Source organism: Ascaphus truei, unplaced genomic scaffold, assembly GCF_040206685.1.
Source record: "Ascaphus truei isolate aAscTru1 unplaced genomic scaffold, aAscTru1.hap1 HAP1_SCAFFOLD_1528, whole genome shotgun sequence".
NCBI lineage: Eukaryota > Metazoa > Chordata > Amphibia > Anura > Ascaphidae > Ascaphus > Ascaphus truei.
The window spans coordinates 60,592-80,631 of NW_027454416.1; the positions used below are offsets into that span (position 1 = coordinate 60,592).

Genomic DNA, 20,040 nt, shown 5'->3' on the forward strand with positions numbered 1-20,040 from the left:
GTGCGCGTGTGACACGGTGTGTGTGCGCGTGTGACACGGTGTGTGTGCGCGTGTGACACGGTGTGTGTGCGCGTGTGACACGGTGTGTGCGCGTGTGACACGGTGTGTGCGGGTGTGACACGGTGTGTGCGCGTGTGACACTGGATGTGTGTGCGTGTGACACTGGATGTGTGTGCGTGTGACACTGGATGTGTGTGCGTGTGACACTGGATGTGTGTGCGTGTGACACTGTGTGTCTGCGTGTGACACTGTGTGTGTGCGTGTGACACTGTGTGTGTGACACTGTGTGTGTGCGTGTGACACTGTGTGTGTGCGTGTGACACTGTGTGTGTGCGTGTGACACTGTGTGTGTGCGTGTGACACTGTGTGTGCGTGTGACACTGGGTGTGTGCGTGTGACACTGGGTGTGTGCGTGTGACACTGGGTGTGTGCGTGTGACACTGGGTGTGTGCGTGTGACACTGGGTGTGTGCGTGTGACACTGGGTGTGTGCGTGTGACACTGTGTGTGTGTCACTGTGTGTGTGTCACTGTGTGTGTGTGACACTGTGTGTGTGTGTGTGTCACTGTGTGTGTGTGTGTGTGTCACTGTGTGTGTCACTGTGTGTCACTGTGTGTCACTGTGTGTGTGTGTCACTGTGTGTCACTGTGTGTGTGTGTGTCACTGTGTGTGTGTGTGTCACTGTGTGTGTCACTGTGTGTGTCACTGTGTGTGTCACTGTGTGTGTCACTGTGTGTGACACTGTGTGTGACACTGTGTGTGACACTGTGTGTGACACTGCGTGCGCGACACTGCGTGCGCGACACTGCGTGTCTGTGTGCGTGTCTGTGTGCGTGTCTGTGTGCGTGTCTGTGTGCATGTCTGTGTGTGTGTGTGTGTGTATTCGCTCTTAACATCACGTCACACAGACCATAAAGTGGAAGACTTCTACCATGAAATTGACCAACGTAATAACAGTAAATTGCCACCACAACATCTCATTATGGGAGATCCCAAAGCAGAGATTGGTGCCCATCAGGAAGACGAAGCATCGGTCGGTAAGTTTGGTTACGGTGACGGGAATGAACGTGGGGACAGATCGGTAGAATTTGGAGAATGTGAAAACTTCTTCTACAGAATGAATTCATTCTTCAAGAAGAATCCAAATAGGAAACGGACTGGAGGGGAGCCAGTGGAATCAGTAAGGAAATGGACTGTATCCTAATTCCCTGCCAATTACAGAACACTTACCTCTGCTCCGACGTTCTGGGTGTCATGCCACATTGCAATAGTAACGTGACGTCACATGACCCGCGACGTAATTTCACGCAGAGTTGCCATGGCAACACGTCTCCAGAAGCCGTCTGAGCCAAGGGAAATGCAGTTTCATTTAGCTTACAGAGGTCTCTGCCGCTTCCCCGGCATTTAATTTAAGAGCCTTCGGGAAGCGCGCGGTGCCCCTGTAACCCAGCGTCCCCCAGTTTGCGCTCCCCCTGTCCTAATTTACAAGAAGCACGGGATTGAACACGGCACGGTCCTTAACCGCTTTGGCACAAGAAGTGATCACTGATTGGTTCGCTGCAGATTACATCTTTATGTGAAGATAGAAAGAAGATTCAAGAGAAAAACAAACATCAATAATCAATAATCTGAAGAATATCAGCAGAGAATTTAAACTAGAGCTGAAATATCGCTTCAGCTCTCAATGCATGGGGACACTTAATTCTGAAACACTCGTGAAGATTGTAGTTGAAAGAGCACGGGGGGGAAAAAATGGTGGAATCGCTATCAAAAAAACAGGATAAGAAAATATCAGCTGAAGCTAAACAATGAGGAGATGGCAAGAAATGAACAAACCGCACGATCCACAGCTCTGCATATTCAGTTCTTGCACGACGATCCGCAAATGTGTAACTGGCGATGTAAGAGGATGTAACTGATCTGGGGAAGATAACAAAAGCTTAAAGAAAACAAAGCAGCGATTTAGGATTAGAAAGAAGCAAATCATTGCACTCCAACAAGACGATGGATCAACAACAAAAAACCGTGCAGGTGTCATAAAGAGAGTTGAGGACTGCTACATGAAATTGTAGGATAACAGAGGGCATAATCCCGCAGAGGGCAATTGAGAAGAAACCACTGTTAAATCTCTTCTAATCTTCCGAGATTCATAAACCGCAGCGCTCGCTTGTTGGCAGATAAAGAAGTCTTATTCTTTCAATTAACCGAGACACATGGTATTTACATCAAGATGAAATGCGTCGTCCTCAATGGTGTACTGGATATGGTTTCCTTCTCTGGCGACTCTAATCTTGCTCTTGACCAGTTTCTTATACACATATCACATAAGTAAGCATGTTCCTTTCCCTTCCAGGACCCAACAATATCTCTTGTCTTCCTGTCACTGCATGAATATCTTTCTACATATAATCAATGCAACCTTCTCCAAAGAGCTGTACTAGGCAGCAAATTTAGCAGTTGTCACATAATCTATTCAAACATACACTATTTTTCGGAGGTGATGGAATAAATAGAATAGGATTTCTTACAACCACTAATGGTGCACCACGCATCCTCCCAGAAGACGTGACAAAAGCCATAAAATCCACGAAGAATGGGAAGGCTCCCGGAGACCATGTAATTACAACGGAAATCTTGAAAGCAGCCGGAGATGAGGAGAAAATCCTTGCAAAACTCTAAACTGCGGCCTGAACAGGAATGTGGAACTGCCATTGTTGTCCTCATCCACAAGAAAGACAAAGACCTTATGAATTACAGAACATTCTGTCTACTTTACAAAGAGACTCACTTTTTTGCTGCAACAGACCCTGGCTGTGCCCAGCCTAGAGAACAATTGGGATTTCGCAGTAGATTCAACACCATGGACTGCATCCAAGTCGTACAAGAAGTGGTTTCCCCATTAAATGCATTTAGTCAAAAAGTTGAAGCATACATTGATATTATAAAGAGCATTTATGAGTAAGCCACATCAACCATCAGATTACATGAAGATACGAGCAAGATAAGGATCAGCGAGGGAGAGCGGCAGGGAGACACCGTGTCACCAAAGCGCGTCACTGCAACACTCCAAGAATTGGTCAAGACATTAGATTGATTTTGATTCCTTTTTCTTCCCAATGTTTAATACCTGGGTCACCTACGATTTGCAGATGACATTATCTTTGCTACCAGTCCAGAAGACCTCCAGCAACAGATTGGAGAACTCGCTGAAGCAAGCAAGAATGTGGGCCTTCAATCTCGGCAAGAATGTGGGCCTCCAATCTCGGCAAGAATGTGGGCCTCCAATCTCGGCAAGAATGTGGGCCTCCAATCTCGGCAAGAATGTGGGCCTCCAATCTCGGCAAGGATGTGGGCCTCCAATCTCGGCAAGAATGTGTGCCTCCAATCTCGGCAAGAATGTGGGCCTCCAATCTCGGCAAGAATGTGGGCCTCCAATCTCGGCAAGAATGTGGGCCTCCAATCCCGGCAAGAATGTGGGCCTCCAATCTCGGCAAGAATGTGGGCCTCCAATCTCGGCAAGACAAAAAGTGATCAACAAATGTCAAGATTGCAAAAATTGAAATAAATGGAACAGAACTAGAGGAAGTTGAAGACTAAATGGGAACCTTTTGAATGAAATGTATAGGAGAATGAAGACGGGATGGAGCAGTTGAAAGAAACAAGATCATATTTCAAGGGAACCTTCCCACTGGGCCTCAAGAGAAAAGTGTGTGACCTGTGTGTTCTGCTCACGTATGGATGGGACCCGTGTGTTCTGCTCACGTATGGATGGGACCCGTGTGTTCTGCTCACGTATGGATGGGACCCGTGTGTTCTGCCCGTGCTCACGTATGGATGGGACCCGTGTGTTCTGCCCGTGCTCACGTATGGATGGGACCCGTGTGTTCTGCCCGCGCTCACGTATGTGTGGGACCCGTGTGTTCTGCCCGCGCTCACGTATGGATGGGACCCGTGTGTTCTGCCCACGCTCACGTATGTGTGGGACCCGTATGTTCTGCCCGCGCTCACGTATGGATGGGACCCGTGTGTTCTGCCCACGCTCACGTATGGGTGGGACCCGTATGTTCTGCCCGCGCTCACGTATGGATGGGACCCGTGTGTTCTGCCCGCGCTCACGTATGCATGGGATCCGTGTGTTCTGCCCGCGCTCACGTATGCATGTGACACTTGGACCCTAAATGGGAAGATAATTCAGTAGTTTCCGGCCATTCAAAGCAGTATTGAGTGGTGCATGCTGGGTATTACCCGAAGCAAAAAAAAAAAAAGAATGAATGGGTTTGAAACCAGACAAGTGTTATAAAGCGGTCTTCCCCTCTCTCCCCTCTCGTACCCCCACTCTATACATTTCCCCTCCCTCCCCAGGCCTGCACATACACACGAGAGCAAATAGTAGAGATGATGGAGTATCTCATAGAGTTCGGTCCGGGGCAGCTATACTGGGACCCTGCTGAGGTTTTCCTGAAACTGTCCTGTGTGCAGCTCCTCCTGCAGCTCATCTCCATCGCCTGCAGCTGGAAGACTTATTACGCTAGGTCAGTGCTCGGGGGAGGAGGGGGGGGGAGAGCAGCGCCTGGGCTCTGGGATGTGGTCACTCCATTTCTCTGGCCACATAACCGTTAATGACCCTGGGTGTTGCATCCTTTTCCGTCCCCAGGAATGACACTGTTCGCTACGCCCTGGATGTTCTCGCCATCCTGACGGTAGTGCCGAAAATTCAGCTGCAGCTGGCAGAGCCGGTTGATGTGCTGGACGATGCTGGTTCCACAGTCTCCACCGTAGGTAGGAAGCAGAATGATTGGAATTGGGGAGGGGGGGGGGGCAGGAACAATTTAAACTAACTCAAAAAGCAGTGTCAGGAGGTGATGGGGAATCTGTATTACTCACTACTGCCGCTCCCCTCTTCCATCTTTATGCTGTCCCTTCTCTCCCTCACCCCTACCTTCCTCTCCCCTTTGACGAATTAATTTCACCACCACCTCCTCTTTTCTCTACCTTCTCTCTCCCCCTCCCTCTTCTCCCCTGTCCCTCCTTTCCCCCCCGCACCCTCTCTCCTCCATCGCACCACCTCTCCTCGCCTTTAGGGATGAGCATCGTTCTTGGCGTGGCAGAGGGCGAGTTTTTCACCCACGACGCCGAGATCCAGAAGTCGGCCCTACAGATCATCATCAACTGCGTGTGCGCCCCCGAAACTCGCGTCCCCAGCATCGGCAAGTACGTCTCGGGGACCCCCCGGCGCAGGGCGTCCGGCAGCCCTCACCCCCACGGGCGCAGCGGGGAGCCCACCCTGGCCAAGATGTGGAACGTGGTGCAGTCCAATAACGGCATCAAGGTGCTGCTGTCTCTGCTGTCTGTGAAGATGCCCATCACGGATGCTGACCAGATCCGGGCGCTGGCCTGCAAGGCGCTGGTGGGCCTGAGCCGGAGCGGCGCAGTGCGGCAGATCATCGGCAAGTTGCCGCTGTTCAGCAGCAGCCAGATCCAGCAGCTGATGAAGGAGCCGCTTCTGCAGGACAAGCGCAGCGAGCACGTGCGCTTCTGCAAGTTTGCGGCGGAGCTGATCGAGCGCGTGTCCGGGAAGCCGCTGCTGATGGGCAGCGACGTGTCGCTGGCGCGGCTGCAGAAGGCGGACGTGGTTGCCCAGTCCCGCATCGCCTTCCCAGAGAAGGAGCTGCTGCTGCTCATTCGCAACCACCTGGTGTCCAAGGGCCTGCAGGAGACGGCGACGGCGCTGACCCGCGAGGCGGACCTGCCCATGACCGCTGCCTTGCACTCCTCCTTCCTGCCAGTCGCTGCCGCTCAGCCGCCCGCCGCCGCCTCACCAGTCGCGCTGCCCCGTACGCCGCGCCTTCCTGCCCGTCTCTCCGGTGCCGTGTCGTGCCCGCACCCCTCCGCCAGGCCCCAGCTGCCCCCTCCCCTGGCCACGACCGCCCAGGTGCCTGTGGGCTCCCCGCTGATTGGGCGCATAAGCTTTGTGCGGGAGCGGCAGTCGCCCTGCAACGGGAAGCGAGCGCGCGTCCTGCGGCAGAAGTCTGACCACGGCGCTTACAGCCAGAGCCCGGCCTTCAAGAAGCAGCTGGAGCGGCACCTCCCCTCCCCCCCCACTTTGGACAGCATCATGACAGAGTACCTGCGGGAGCAGCATGCCCGCTGCAAGAACCCCGTGGCCATCTGTCCTCCCTTCTCTCTCTTCACCCCCCATCAGTGTCCCGAACCAAAGCAGCGCAGGCAGGCGCCCACAAACTGCACGTCCCGCCTCACCCGCCGTGCCGCCTTTCCCAAATACGGAGGGGTGGACGGGGGCTGCTTTGACCGGCACCTCATCTTTAGCAGGTAAAAGGGACGGGGGGGGGGGTGTTATAGCTGTTGCCCAACTAATTAAAAATGATTAATTACACTTTAACTCCTTGAGTGCCAGAGCGGCAAAACGTGTGGTAAAAGTGCTCAAGGGGTTTTAGTAAGTTAATTACTTTAGCTCTATCCCCCCCCCCCCCCCCCCACAAAGACTATTGCGGGATTTCTAAGGTCCGACTTCCTGCTAGAAACACTGATGTGTACTGGGCCAGTCCCACGCTACGGGGGTGAGACGCTCTGGTGGTGGGGTGAGACGCTCTGAGGTTGGAGGGGGGGACACTGCAGGAGGAGGAGGGGGTGGCAGAGAGAGGCTCTGCCGGGGATGGAAGAGACGCTCTGCGGGGGTGTAACGTCCTCCCCTCCGGCAGGTTCCGTCCGATCTCGGTGTTCCGCGAGGCGAATGAAGATGAAAGTGGCTTCACATGCTGCGCGTTCTCTGCCCGCGAGCGCTTCCTCATGCTGGGCACCTGCACTGGGCAGCTCAAGCTGTACAACGTGTTCAGTGGGCAGGAGGAGGCCAGTTATAACTGCCACAACTCGGCCATAACGCACCTCGAGCCCTCCCGGGTAAGCTGCACCCCTTATACCTGTGCACGTCTCTGCCCCGAGCTGTGCCCGCCAGCGCTACCCTTATGTATACCCCTGTGCACGTCTCTGCCCCGAGCTGTGCCCGCCAGCGCTACCCTTATGTATACCCCTGTGCACTTCTGCCCCGAGCTGTGCCCGCCAGCGCTACCCTTATGTATACCCCTGTGCACTTCTGCCCCGAGCTGTGCCCGCCAGCGCTACCCTTATGTATACCCCTGTGCACTTCTGCCCTGAGCTGTGCCCGCCAGCGCTACCCTTATGTATACCCCTGTGCACTTCTGCCCTGAGCTGTGCCCGCCATCGCTACCCTTATGTATACCCCTGTGCACTTCTGCCCTGAGCTGTGCCCGCCATCGCTACCCTTATGTATACCCCTGTGCACTTCTCTGCCCCGAGCTGTGCACGCCATCGCTACCCTTATGTATACCCCTGTGCACTTCTCTGCCCCGAGCTGTGCTACCCTTATGTATACCCCTGTGCACTTCTGCCCCGAGCTGTGCACGCCAGCGCTATCCTTATGTATACCCCTGTGCACTTCTCTGCCCCTTAGCTGTGCCCGCCATCGCTACCCTTATACCCCTGTGCACTTCTCTCCAACACTTTCCTCTCCATCTTATGCGCTTTCTTCATTCTCTCCAGCGCTCTCATAACCCCCTCACCTTCTCCATCTCCCAGCACTAGTGCTCTTTGGCTTTCTCTCGCCCCCCCTCCTCTGGCTTTCTCTCGCCCCCCCTCCTCTGGCTTTCTCTCGCCCCCCCTCCTCTGGTTTTCTCTCGCCCCCCCTCCTCTGGCTTTCTCTCGCCCTCCCTCCTCTGGCTTTCTCTCGCCCCCCCTCCTCTGGCTTTCTCTCGCCCCCCCTCCTCTGGCTTTCTCTCGCCCCCCCTCCTCTGGCTTTCTCTCGCCCCCCCTCCTCTGGCTTTCTCTCGCCCCCCCTCCTCTGGCTTTCTCTCGCCCCCCCTCCTCTGGCTTTCTCTCGCCCCCCCTCCTCTGGCTTTCTCTCGCCCCCCCTCCTCTGGCTTTCTCTCGCCCCCCCCATCTCTGGCTTTCTCTCGCCCCCCCCATCTCTGGCTTTCTCTCGCCCCCCCCATCTCTGGCTTTCTCTCGCCCCCCCTCCTCTGGCTTTCTCTCGCCCCCCCTCCTCTGGCTTTCTCTCGCCCCCCCTCCTCTGGCTTTCTCTCGCCCCCCCTCCTCTGGCTTTCTCTCGCCCCCCCTCCTCTGGCTTTCTCTCGCCCCCCCTCCTCTGGCTTTCTCTCGCCCCCCCTCCTCTGGCTTTCTCTCGCCCCCCCTCCTCTGGCTTTCTCTCGCCCCCCCTCCTCTGGCTTTCTCTCGCCCCCCCTCCTCTGGCTTTCTCTCGCCCCCCCTCCTCTGGCTTTCTCTCGCCCCCCCTCCTCTGGCTTTCTCTCGCCCCCCCTCCTCTGGCTTTCTCTCGCCCCCCCTCCTCTGGCTTTCTCTCGCCCCCCCTCCTCTGGCTTTCTCTCGCCCCCCCTCCTCTGGCTTTCTCTCGCCCCCCCTCCTCTGGCTTTCTCTCGCCCCCCCTCCTCTGGCTTTCTCTCGCCCCCCCTCCTCTGGCTTTCTCTCGCCCCCCCTCCTCTGGCTTTCTCTCGCCCCCCCTGCCTCTGGCTTTCTCTCGCCCCCCCTGCCTCTGGCTTTCTCTCGCCCCCCCTCCTCTGGCTTTCTCTCGCCCCCCCTCCTCTGGCTTTCTCTCGCCCCCCCCGCCTCTGGCTTTCTCTCGCCCCCCCCTCCTCTGGCTTTCTCTCGCCCCCCCCTCCTCTGGCTTTCTCTCGCCCCCCCTCCTCTGGCTTTCTCTCGCCCCCCCTCCTCTGGCTTTCTCTCGCCCCCCCTCCTCTGGCTTTCTCTCGCCCCCCCTCCTCTGGCTTTCTCTCGCCCCCCCCTCCTCTGGCTTTCTCTCGCCCCCCCCTCCTCTGGCTTTCTCTCGCCCCCCCCTCCTCTGGCTTTCTCTCGCCCCCCACTCCTCTGGCTTTCTCTCGCCCCCACTCCTCTGGCTTTCTCTCGCCCCCCCTCCTCTGGCTTTCTCTCGCCCCCCCTCCTCTGGCTTTCTCTCGCCCCCCCTCCTCTGGCTTTCTCTCGCCCCCCCATCTCTGGCTTTCTCTCGCCCCCCATCTCTGGCTTTCTCTCGCCCCCCCTCCTCTGGCTTTCTCTCGCCCCCCTCCTCTGGCTTTCTCTCGCCCCCCCGCCTCTGGCTTTCTCTCGCCCCCCCCTCCTCTGGCTTTCTCTCGCCCCCCCGCCTCTGGCTTTCTCTCGCCCCCCCCCCTCCTCTGGCTTTCTCTCGCCCCCCCTCCTCTGGCTTTCTCTCGCCCCCCCTCCTCTGGCTTTCTCTCGCCCCCCTGCCTCTGGCTTTCTCTCGCCCCCCCCCCCCGCCTCTGGCTTTCTCTCGCCCCCCCTCCTCTGGCTTTCTCTCGCCCCCCCCGCCTCTGGCTTTCTCTCGCCCCCCCGCCTCTGGCTTTCTCTCGCCCCCCCCTGCCTCTGGCTTTCTCTCGCCCCCCCTCCTCTGGCTTTCTCTCGCCCCCCTGCCTCTGGCTTTCTCTCGCCCCCCCCCCCCCGCCTCTGGCTTTCTCTCGCCCCCCCTCCTCTGGCTTTCTCTCGCCCCCCTGCCTCTGGCTTTCTCTCGCCCCCCCCCCCCCGCCTCTGGCTTTCTCTCGCCCCCCCCTCCTCTGGCTTTCTCTCGCCCCCCCCGGCTCTGGCTTTCTCTCGCCCCCCCCCCCGCCTCTGGCTTTCTCTCGCCCCCCCCCCCCCCCCGCCTCTGGCTTTCTCTCGCCCCCCCCCCCCCGCCTCTGGCTTTCTCTCGCCCCCCCCCGCCTCTGGCTTTCTCTGGCCCCCCCCCCCCCCCCGCCTCTGGCTTTCTCTCGCCCCCCCCCCCCCCCCCGCCTCTGGCTTTCTCTCGCCCCCCCCCGCCTCTGGCTTTCTCTCGCCCCCCCCCCCCCCCCCGCCTCTGGCTTTCTCTCGCCCCCTGCCTCTGGCTTTCTCTCGCCCCCCCCCCTCCGCCTCTGGCTTTCTCTCGCCCCCCCCCCCCCCCGCCTCTGGCTTTCTCTCGCCCCCCCCTCCTCTGGCTTTTTCTCGCCCCCCCGCCTCTGGCTTTCTCTCGCCCCCCCCGCCTCTGGCTTTCTCTCGCCCCCCCCGCCTCTGGCTTTCTCTCGCCCCCCCGCCTCTGGCTTTCTCTCGCCCCCCCCCCCCCCCCGCCTCTGGCTTTCTCTCGCCCCCCCCCCCCCGCCTCTGGCTTTCTCTCGCCCCCCCCTCCTCTGGCTTTCTCTCGCCCCCCCCCGCCTCTGGCTTTCTCTCGCCCCCCCCGCCTATGGCTTTTTCTCGCCCCCCCGCCTCTGGCTTTCTCTCGCCCCCCCGCCTCTGGCTTTTTCTCGCCCCCCCGCCTCTGGCTTTCTCTCGCCCCTCCCACGCCTCTGGCTTTCTCTCGCCCCCCCCTCGCACGTTCGCGCCCTGTCTCCTCGCTCCCTCACACATTCCCTCCCCTCTCTGGTCCTCACAGGACGGGTCCCTCCTCCTCACTGCGGCCACGTGGAGCCAGCCGCTTTCCGCTCTGTGGGGTATGAAGTCGGTCTTTGACATGAAGTGAGTGTGAGGTGGGGGGTGGGTGGAATTGAAGGCGCTCCCACTTCAGAGGTCGGCATTCTCCGGGTGCCCCCTGCCTCACTGCCTTTCTCCCATCCCCAGACATTCGTTCACAGAGGATCATTACGTGGAGTTCAGCAAACACTCACAGGACCGGGTCATCGGCACAAAGGAGGACGTGGCTCATGTGAGTACGGAGCGTTGCGCCCACTACCACGGGGGCTGCCGGGGTACCCGCAAAGCGTCCCACCTTCATTCCACAATACCCCCTGGGTGCTGTGTGCTCGGCCAACACGTTACCAGGGTTACAATGTACAGGTGGCTCAATCACTCCCTGCTTCAGCACAGGTGGCTCAATCACTCCCTGCTTCAGCACAGGTGGCTCAATCACTCCCTGCTTCAGCACAGGTGGCTCAATCACTCCCTGCTTCAGCACAGGTGGCTCAATCACTCCCTGCTTCAGCACAGGTGGCTCAATCACTCCCTGCTTCAGCACAGGTGGCTTAATCACTCCCTGCTTCAGCACAACGGACTTCGCCGAAGCTGGGCTATCCTTAAAACCTGACCTGTTTGGTGGGGGTGGGGGTCTTGAGGATTAGAGTTTTATATGGGGAGGCTGAGTGGGGGGTCCCCGGGGGTGGGGGGGGGGGGGAGCGTAGTGTCCCAGCTCTTGACTGCTCAGCATTTTTCTCCTGCAGATTTACGACATACAGACTGGGCAGAAGCTGCTGACCTTGTACAACTCTGACCTGGCCAATAATTACAAGCGCAACTGCGCCACCTTCAACCCCACGGACGACCTGGTGCTGAACGACGGTGTCCTGTGGGACGTGCGCTCTGCTCAGGCCATTCACAAGTTCGACAAGTTCAACATGAACATCAGCGGCGTCTTCCACCCCAACGGGCTGGAGGTCATCGTCAACACCGAGATCGTATCCTGAAGGGGGTGCGGGGTTATAGAAATCAGGGGGAGGTATCAGACCGGGCAGAAAGATGGCGGGTGTGACGCTTTGCAACGTTTTCTGCTGCGGAAAATATAACGCGTGATGCAAATGCAACTAAGAAATACTCCGAATCTGGCACTTCTGCGCGCTGTGGGGCGCGGCTTGTTCTGTGCGCTGTGGGGCGCGGCTTGTTCTGCGCGCCGTGGGGCGCGGCTGGTTCTGCGCGCTGTGGGGCGCTGCTTGTTCTGCGCGCTGTGGGGCGCGGCTTGTTCTGCGCGCTGTGGGGCGCGGCTTGTTCTGCGCGCTGTGGGGCGCGGCTTGTTCTGTGCGCTGTGGGGCGCGGCTTGTTCTGCGCGCCGTGGGGCGCGGCTTGTTCTGCGCGCCGTGGGGCGCGGCTTGTCTCGCCTCGTACTCACTGTCTGACATGCAAACTGATGCTCGCGGGCATAGACCTCGACATAGACGAAGACACGAAAATTATGCAACTTGCAGCAATTTTGCTCCAAATTCGCTAGGTGTTGTCCCTCCTAGGGAGGCAGGGGCACATGAATGTGTGTATATTGCACTCAGGAGGTGGGGGTCGGTGTATGTGATGGGTAACACATGGGGGTGAGGAGATCAGTGTATGTGATGGGTAACACCTGGGGGTGAGGGGATCAGTGTATGTGATGGGTAACACCTGGGGGTGAGGAGATCAGTGTATGTGATGGGTAACACCTGGGGGTGAGGAGATCAGTGTATGTGATGGGTAACACATGGGGGTGAGGAGATCAGTGTATGTGATGGGTAACACCTGGGGGTGAGGGGATCAGTGTATGTGATGGGTAACATCTGGGGGTGAGGGGATCAGTGTATGTGATGGGTAACACCTGGGGGTGAGGGGATCGGTGTATGTGATGGGTAACACCTGGGGGTGAGGAGATCAGTGTATGTGATTAGGTAACACCTGGGGTTGAGGGGATCGGTGTATGTGATGGGTAACACATGGGGATGAGTGGGGAGTCGGTGAATGTGATGGGTAACACATGGGGGTGAGGAGATCAGTGTATGTGATGTGTAACACCTGGGGGTGAGGAGATCAGTGTATGTGATTAGGTAACACCTGGGGGTGAGGAGATCAGTGTATGTGATGAGTAACACCTGGGGGTGAGGAGATCAGTGTATGTGATGGGTAACACATGGGGGTGAGGGGATCAGAGTATGTGATTAGGTAACACCTGGGGGTGAGGGGATCAGTGTATGTGATGGGTAACACCTGGGGGTGAGGAGATCAGTGTATGTGATTAGGTAACACCTGGGGGTGAGGGGATCGGTGTATGTGATGGGTAACACCTGGGGGTGAGGAGATCAGTGTATGTGATTAGGTAACACCTGGGGTTGAGGGGATCGGTGTATGTGATGGGTAACACATGGGGATGAGTGGGGAGTCGGTGAATGTGATGGGTAACACATGGGGGTGAGGAGATCAGTGTATGTGATGTGTAACACCTGGGGGTGAGGAGATCAGTGTATGTGATTAGGTAACACCTGGGGGTGAGGAGATCAGTGTATGTGATGAGTAACACCTGGGGGTGAGTGGGGATCAGTGTATGTGATGGGTAACACATGGGGGTGAGTGGGGATCAGTGTATGTGATGGGTAACACATGGGGGTGAGTGGGGATCAGTGTATTTGATTGGTAACACATGGGGGTGAGTGGGGAGTCGGTGAATGTGATGGGTAACACCTGGGGGTGAGGAGACCAGTGTATGTGATGGGTAACACATGGGGGTGAGGAGATCAGTGTATGTGATGGGTAACACATGGGGGTGAGTGGGGATCAGAGTATGTGATGGGTAACACATGGGGGTGAGGGGATCAGTGTATGTGATAGGTAACACATGGGGGTGAGGGGATCAGTGTATGTGATGGGTAACACCTGGGGTGAGGGGATCAGTGTATGTGATTAGGTAACACCTGGGGGTGAGGGATCAGTGTATGTGATTAGGTAACACCTGGGGTGAGGGGATCAGTGTATGTGATTAGGTAACACCTGGGGGTGAGGGGATCAGTGTATGTGATGGGTAACACCTGGGGGTGAGGGGATCAGTGTATGTGATTAGGTAACACCTGGGGGTGATGGGGGGGTGAGGGGATCAGTGTATGTGATTAGGTAACACCTGGGGGTGAGGGGATCAGTGTATGTGATTAGGTAACACCTGGGGGTGAGGGGGATCTGTGTATGTGATGGGTAACACCTGGGGGTGAGGGGAACAGTGTATGTGATGGGTAACACATGGGGGTGAGGGGATCAGTGTATGTGATGGGTAACACCTGGGGGTGAGGGGATCAGTGTATGTGATTAGGTAACACATGGGGGTGAGGGGATCAGTGTATGTGATGGGTAACACCTGGGGGTGAGGGGATCAGTGTAGATTAGGTAACACCTGGGGGTGAGGGGATCAGTGTATGTGATGGGTAACACCTGGGGGTGAGGAGATCAGTGTATGTGATGGGTAACACCTGGGGGTGAGGAGATCAGTGTATGTGATGGGTAACATCTGGGGGTGAGGAGATCAGTGTATGTGATGGGTAACACCTGGGGGTGAGGAGATCAGAGTATGTGATGGGTTACACATGGGGGTGAGGAGATCAGTGTATATGATGGGTAACACCTGGGGGTGAGGAGATCAGTGTATGTGATTAGGTAACACCTGGGGGTGAGGAGATCAGTGTATGTGATGGGTAACACCTGGGGGTGAGGGGATCAGTGTATGTGATTAGGTAACACCTGGGGGTGAGGAGATCAGTGTATGTGATGGGTAACACATGGGGATGAGTGGGGAGTCGGTGAATGTGATGGGTAACACATGGGGGTGAGGGGGATCAGTGTATGTGATGGGTAACACCTGGGGGTGAGGAGATCAGTGTATGTGATGGGTAACACATGGGGATGAGTGGGGAGTCGGTGAATGTGATGGGTAACATATGGGGGTGAGGGGATCAGTGTATGTGATGGGTAACACCTGGGGGTGAGGGGATCAGTGTATGTGATTAGGTAACACCTGGGGGTGAGGAGATCAGTGTATGTGATTAGGTAACACCTGGAGGTGCCCTGGTTTTTCCTTAATGTTGCCTCAGTGGGACCTGCGTACTTTTCACCTCCTGCACACCGTGCCAGCCCTGGATCAGTGCCGCGTCGTGTTCAACAATACAGGAACCGTCATGTATGGAGGTATGAGTTGCTGCACACGTGTGTTTGAGATATCGTGTGCTTGTACAATCTTACCCCACAGCTCCGCTCTGTCTGCATACCACCCTCTTCCCTCTGCCCTCCTCACCTCGCTCCTCTTCCCCCGCCCTCCCCCCTTCACCCGCCCTTCACCCGCCCTCCCCCCTTCACCCGCCCTCCCCCCTTCACCCGCCCACCCCCCTTCACCCGCCCACCCCCCTTCACCCGCCCTTCACCCGCCCTCCCCCCTTCACCCGCCCTCCCCCCTTCACCCGCCCTCCCCCCTTCACCTTGCTCCTCTTTCCCCCGCTCTCCCCTCTCACCTCGCTCTTTCCCCGCCCTCCCCTCTCCCCGCCCTCCCCTCTCCCCGCCCTCCCCGCCTCCCCTCTCCCCGCCCTCCCCCTCTCCCCGCCCTCCCCTCTCCCCGCCCTCCCCTCTCCCCGCCCTCCCTCTCCCCTCTCCCCTCTCCCCTCTCCCTCGCTCTTTCCCCGCCCTCCCCTCTCACCCCGCCCTCCCCTCTCACCCCGCCCCTCCCCTCTCACCCCGCCCTCCCCTCTCACCCCTCTCCCCCCGCCCTCCCCTCACCCCTCTCCCCCGCCCTCCCCTCACCCCTCTCACCCCTCTCACCCCTCTCACCCCTCTCCCCCCGCCCTCCCCTCTCACCCCTCTCCCCCCGCCCTCCCCTCACCCCTCTCACCCCGCCCTCCCCTCACCCCTCTCACCCCTCTCACCCCTCTCCCCCCGCCCTCCCCTCTCACCCCTCTCCCCCGCCCTCCCCTCTCACCCCTCTCACCCCTCTCCCCTCTCACCCCTCTCCCCTCTCACCCCTCTCCCCTCGCTCTTTCCCCGCCCTCCCCTCTCACCTCGCTCTTTCCCCGCCCTCCCCTCTCACCTCGCTCTTTCCCCGCCCTCCCCTCTCACCTCGCTCTTTCCCCGCCCTCCCCTCTCACCTCGCTCTTTCCCCGCCCTCCCCTCTCACCTCGCTCTTTCCCCGCCTCCCCTCTCACCTCGCTCTTTCCCCGCCCTCCCCTCTCACCTCGCTCTTTCCCCGCCCTCCCCTCTCACCTCGCTCTTCCCCGCCCTCCCCTCTCACCTCGCTCTTTCCCCGCCCTCCCCTCTCACCTCGCTCTTTCCCCGCCCTCCCCTCTCACCTCGCTCTTTCCCCGCCCTCCCCTCTCACCTCGCTCTTTCCCCGCCCTCCCCTCTCACCTCGCTCTTTCCCCGCCCTCCCCTCTCACCTCGCTCTTTCCCCGCCCTCCCCTCTCACCTCGCTCTTTCCCGCCCTCCCCTCTCACCTCGCTCTTTCCCCGCCCTCCCCTCTCACCTCGCTCTTTCCCCGCCCTCCCCTCTCACCTCGCTCTTTCCCCGCCCTCCCCTCTCACCTCGCTCTTTCCCCGCCCTCCCCTCTCACCTCGCTCTTTCCCCGCCCTCCCCTCTCACCTCGCTCTTTCCCCGCCCTCCCTCTCACCTCGCTCTTTCCCCGCCCTCCCCTCTCACCTCGCTCTTTCCCCGCCCTCCCCTCTCACCTCTCTCTTTCCCCGCCCTCCCCTCTCACCTCGCTCTTTCCCCGCCCTCCCCTCTCACCTCGCTCTTTCCCCGCCCTCCCCTCTCACCTCGCTCTTTCCCCGCCCTCCCCTCTCACCTCGCTCTTCCCCGCCCTCCCCTCTCACCTCGCTCTTTCCCCGCCCTCCCCTCTCACCTCGCTCTTTCCCCGCCCCCCCCTCTCACCTCGCTCTTTCCCCGCCCTCCCCTCTCACCTCGCTCTTTCCCCGCCCTCCCCTCTCACCTCGCTCTTTCCCCGCCCTCCCTCTCACCTCGCTCTTTCCCCGCCCTCCCCTCTCACCTCGCTCTTTCCCCGCCCTCCCCTCACCTCGCTCTTTCCCCGCCCTCCCCTCACCTCGCTCTTTCCCCGCCCTCCCCTCTCACCTTGCCCTCCCCTCTCACCCCCCTCTCACCTCCCTCTTTCCCCACCCTCTCCCTCACCTCCCTCTTTCCCCACCCTCTCCCTCACCATGCTCTTCCCCTCACCATGCTCTTCCCCAGCCCTCCCCCTCAACTTGCTCTTCCCCAGCCTCCCCCCTCACCTTGCTCTTCCCCAGCCCTCCCCCCTCACCTTGCTCTTCCCAGCCCTCCCCTCACCTTGCTCTTCCCCAGCCCTCCCCCCTCACCTTGCTCTTCCCAGCCCTCCCCCCTCACCTTGCTCTTCCCAGCCCTCCCCCTCACCTTGCTTTTCCCCCGCCCTTCCCCCTCACCTTGCTCTTCCCCCGATCACCTGCTCTCACCTCTTTCTTCTCCCTCCCAGCCATGCTTCAGGCTGATGATGAGGATGATCTCCTGGAGGAAAGGATGAAGAGCCCATTTGGTTCCTCCTTCCGGACGTTTAATGCCACAGATTACAAACCAATTGGTGAGTTAGTGGGACCCTGCGGGGCGGGGAGAGGGGTGCCGGGGGGGGGCGCCTTTGTGTGTGTGTGTGTGTGTGTGTGTGTGTGTTGTATTGTATGTCTTTATTTATATAGCGCCATTAATGTACATAGCGCTTCACAGTAGTAATACACGTGGTAATCGTATAATTAACAGATAATATAAATAACAGATCATGGGAATAACTGCTTCAGACATAAGAGTAACATTAAGGAAGAGGAGTCCCTGCTCTGAGGAGCTTACAGTCTAATTCGAATGTTGTTTGGGGCGTCTCTGTCTGTTTGTGTTCGGCTCGCCAGTCAATGACTCCGTCCTGTCTCCTTCCTCAGCGACCATCGATGTGAAGCGAAATATTTTTGACCTGTGCACAGACACCAAAGACTGTTACCTGGCTGTGATTGAGGTGAGGGGGGGGAGGGGTTAGTGTCCTAAGCAAGGAGGGTGGTGAGTTGGGAGAGAGCCCTGGGGAGGGAAGGGGGGGGGGGGCGGCACGGCTGATGCTTGGTGTGGAGTTTCTCAGTTAGGGTAGGGATGGTCGGGGGCTGATGCTTGGTGTGGAGTTTCTCAGTTAGGGTAGGGATGGGCGGGGGGCCGATGCTTGGTGTGGAGTTTCTCAGTTAGGGTAGGGATGGTCGGGGGGCTGATGCTTGGTGTGGAGTTTCTCAGTTAGGGTAGGGATGGTCGGGGGCTGATGCTTGGTGTGGAGTTTCTCAGTTAGGGTAGGGATGGTCGGGGGCTGATGCTTGGTGTGGAGTTTCTCAGTTAGGGTAGGGATAGTCGGGGGGCTGATGCTTGGTGTGGAGTTCCTCAGTTAGGGTAGGGATGGTCGGGGGCTGATGCTTGGTGTGGAGTTCCTCAGTTAGGGTAGGGATGGTCGGGGGGCTGATGCTTGGTGTGGAGTTTCTCAGTTAGGGTAGGGATGGTCGGGGGCTGATGCTTGGTGTGGAGTTTCTCAGTTAGGGTAGGGATGGTCGGGGGCTGATGCTTGGTGTGGAGTTTCTCAGTTAGGGTAGGGATGGTCGGGGGGCTGATGCTTGGTGTGGAGTTCCTCAGTTAGGGTAGGGATGGTCGGGGGGCTGATGCTTGGTGTGGAGTTCCTCAGTTAGGGTAGGGATGGTCGGGGGGCCGATGCTTGGTATGGAGTTTCTCAGTTAGGGTAGGGATGGTCGGGGGGCTGGTGCTTGTGAGAGTTTCTCAGTTAGGGTAGGGATGGTCGGGGGCTGATGCTTGGTGTGGAGTTTCTCAGTTAGGGTAGGGATGGTCGGGGGGCTGGTGCTTGGTGTGGAGTGTCTCAGTTAGGGTAGGTATGGTCGGGGGCTGATGCTTGGTGTGGAGTTTCTCAGTTAGGGTAGGGATGGTCGGGGGCTGATGCTTGGTGTGGAGTTCCTCAGTTAGGGTAGGGATGGTCGGGGGCTGATGCTTGATGTGGAGTTTCTCAGTTAGGGTAGGGATGGTCGGGGGCTGATGCTTGGTGTGGAGTTCCTCAGTTAGGGTAGGGATGGTCGGGGGCTGATGCTTGGTATGGAGTTTCTCAGTTAGGGTAGGGATGGTCGGGGGGCTGATGCTTGGTGTGGAGTTCCTCAGTTAGGGTAGGATTGTCGGGGGCTGATGCTTGGTGTGGAGTTTCTCAGTTAGGGTAGGGATGGTCAGGGGGCTGATGCTTGGTGTGGAGTTTCTCTCAGTTAGGGTAGGGATGGTCGGGGGGCCGATGCTTGGTGTGCAGTTTCTCAGTTAGGGTAGGGATGGTCGGGGGGCTGATGCTTGGTGTGGAGTTTCTCAGTTAGGGTATGGATGGTCGGGGGGCTGATGCTTGGTGTGGAGTTCCTCAGTTAGGGTAGGGATGGTCGGGGGGCTGATGCTTGGTGTGGAGTTTCTCAGTTAGGGTAGGGATGGTCGGGGGCTGATGCTTGGTGTGGAGTTCCTCAGTTAGGGTAGGGATGGTCGGGGGGCTGATGCTTGGTGTGGAGTTTCTCAGTTAGGGTAGGGATGGTCGGGGGGCCGATGCTTTGTGTGGAGTTCCTCAGTTAGGGTAGGGATGGTTGGGGGCTGATGCTTGGTGTGGAGTTCCTCAGTTAGGGTAGGGATGGTCGGGGGGCTGATGCTTGGTGTGGAGTTCCTCAGTTAGGGGTAGGGATGGTCGGGGGGCTGGTGCTTGGTGTGGAGTTTCTCAGTTAGGGGTAGGGATGGTCGGGGGGCTGATGCTTGGTGTGGAGTTTCTCAGTTAGGGTAGGGATGGTCGGGGGGCTGATGCTTGGTGTGGAGTTTCTCAGTTAGGGTAGGGATGGTCGGGGGGCTGATGCTTGGTGTGGAGTTTCTCAGTTAGGGTAGGGATGGTCGGGGGGCTGATGCTTGGTGTGGAGTTTCTCAGTTAGGGTAGGATGGTCGGTGGGCTGATGCTTGGTGTGGAGTTTCTCAGTTAGGGTAGGGATGGTCGGGGGCTGATGCTTGGTGTGGAGTTTCTCAGTTAGGGTATGGATGGTCGGGGGGCTTATGCTTGGTGTGGAGTTTCTCAGTTAGGGTAGGGATGGTCGGGGGGCTTATGCTTGGTGTGGAGTTTCTCAGTTAGGGTAGGGATGGTCGGGGGGCTTATGCTTGGTGTGGAGTTTCTCAGTTAGGGTAGGGATGGTCGGGCGGCTTATGCTTGGTGTGGAGTTCTCAGTTAGGGGTAGGGATGGTCGGGGGCTGATGCTTGGTGTGGAGTTTCTCAGTTAGGGTAGGGATGGTCGGGGGGCTGATGCTTGGTGTGGAGTTTCTCAGTTAGGGTAGGGATGGTCGGGGGGCTGATGCGTGGTGTGGAGTTTCTCAGTTAGGGTAGGGATGGTCGGGCGGCCGGTGCTTGATGTGGAGTTTCTCAGTTAGGGTAGGGATGGTCGGGCGGCCGGTGCTTGATGTGGAGTTTCTCAGTTAGGGTAGGGATGGTCGGGCGGCTGATGCTTGGTGA

General features: G+C 58.3%; 1 protein-coding gene across 1 annotated transcript in view; it reads left to right on the forward strand.

Moving 5' to 3' along the window:
* Positions 1-17,502, forward strand: part of DCAF1 (DDB1 and CUL4 associated factor 1) — a gene marked incomplete at its 3' end in the record, with an annotated part of 53,670 nt that extends 36,168 nt beyond the window's left edge. Inside the window, exons 12-21 of the mRNA XM_075581718.1 lie at positions 4,362-4,531; positions 4,654-4,778; positions 5,081-6,329; positions 6,719-6,917; positions 10,438-10,520; positions 10,623-10,707; positions 11,219-11,452; positions 14,585-14,678; positions 16,978-17,082; positions 17,429-17,502. Of these exons, the coding sequence (XP_075437833.1) occupies positions 4,362-4,531; positions 4,654-4,778; positions 5,081-6,329; positions 6,719-6,917; positions 10,438-10,520; positions 10,623-10,707; positions 11,219-11,452; positions 14,585-14,678; positions 16,978-17,082; positions 17,429-17,502 (2,418 nt within the window). The remainder of the gene's footprint in view (positions 1-4,361; positions 4,532-4,653; positions 4,779-5,080; positions 6,330-6,718; positions 6,918-10,437; positions 10,521-10,622; positions 10,708-11,218; positions 11,453-14,584; positions 14,679-16,977; positions 17,083-17,428) is intronic.
* Positions 17,503-20,040: the final 2,538 nt, after the last annotated feature.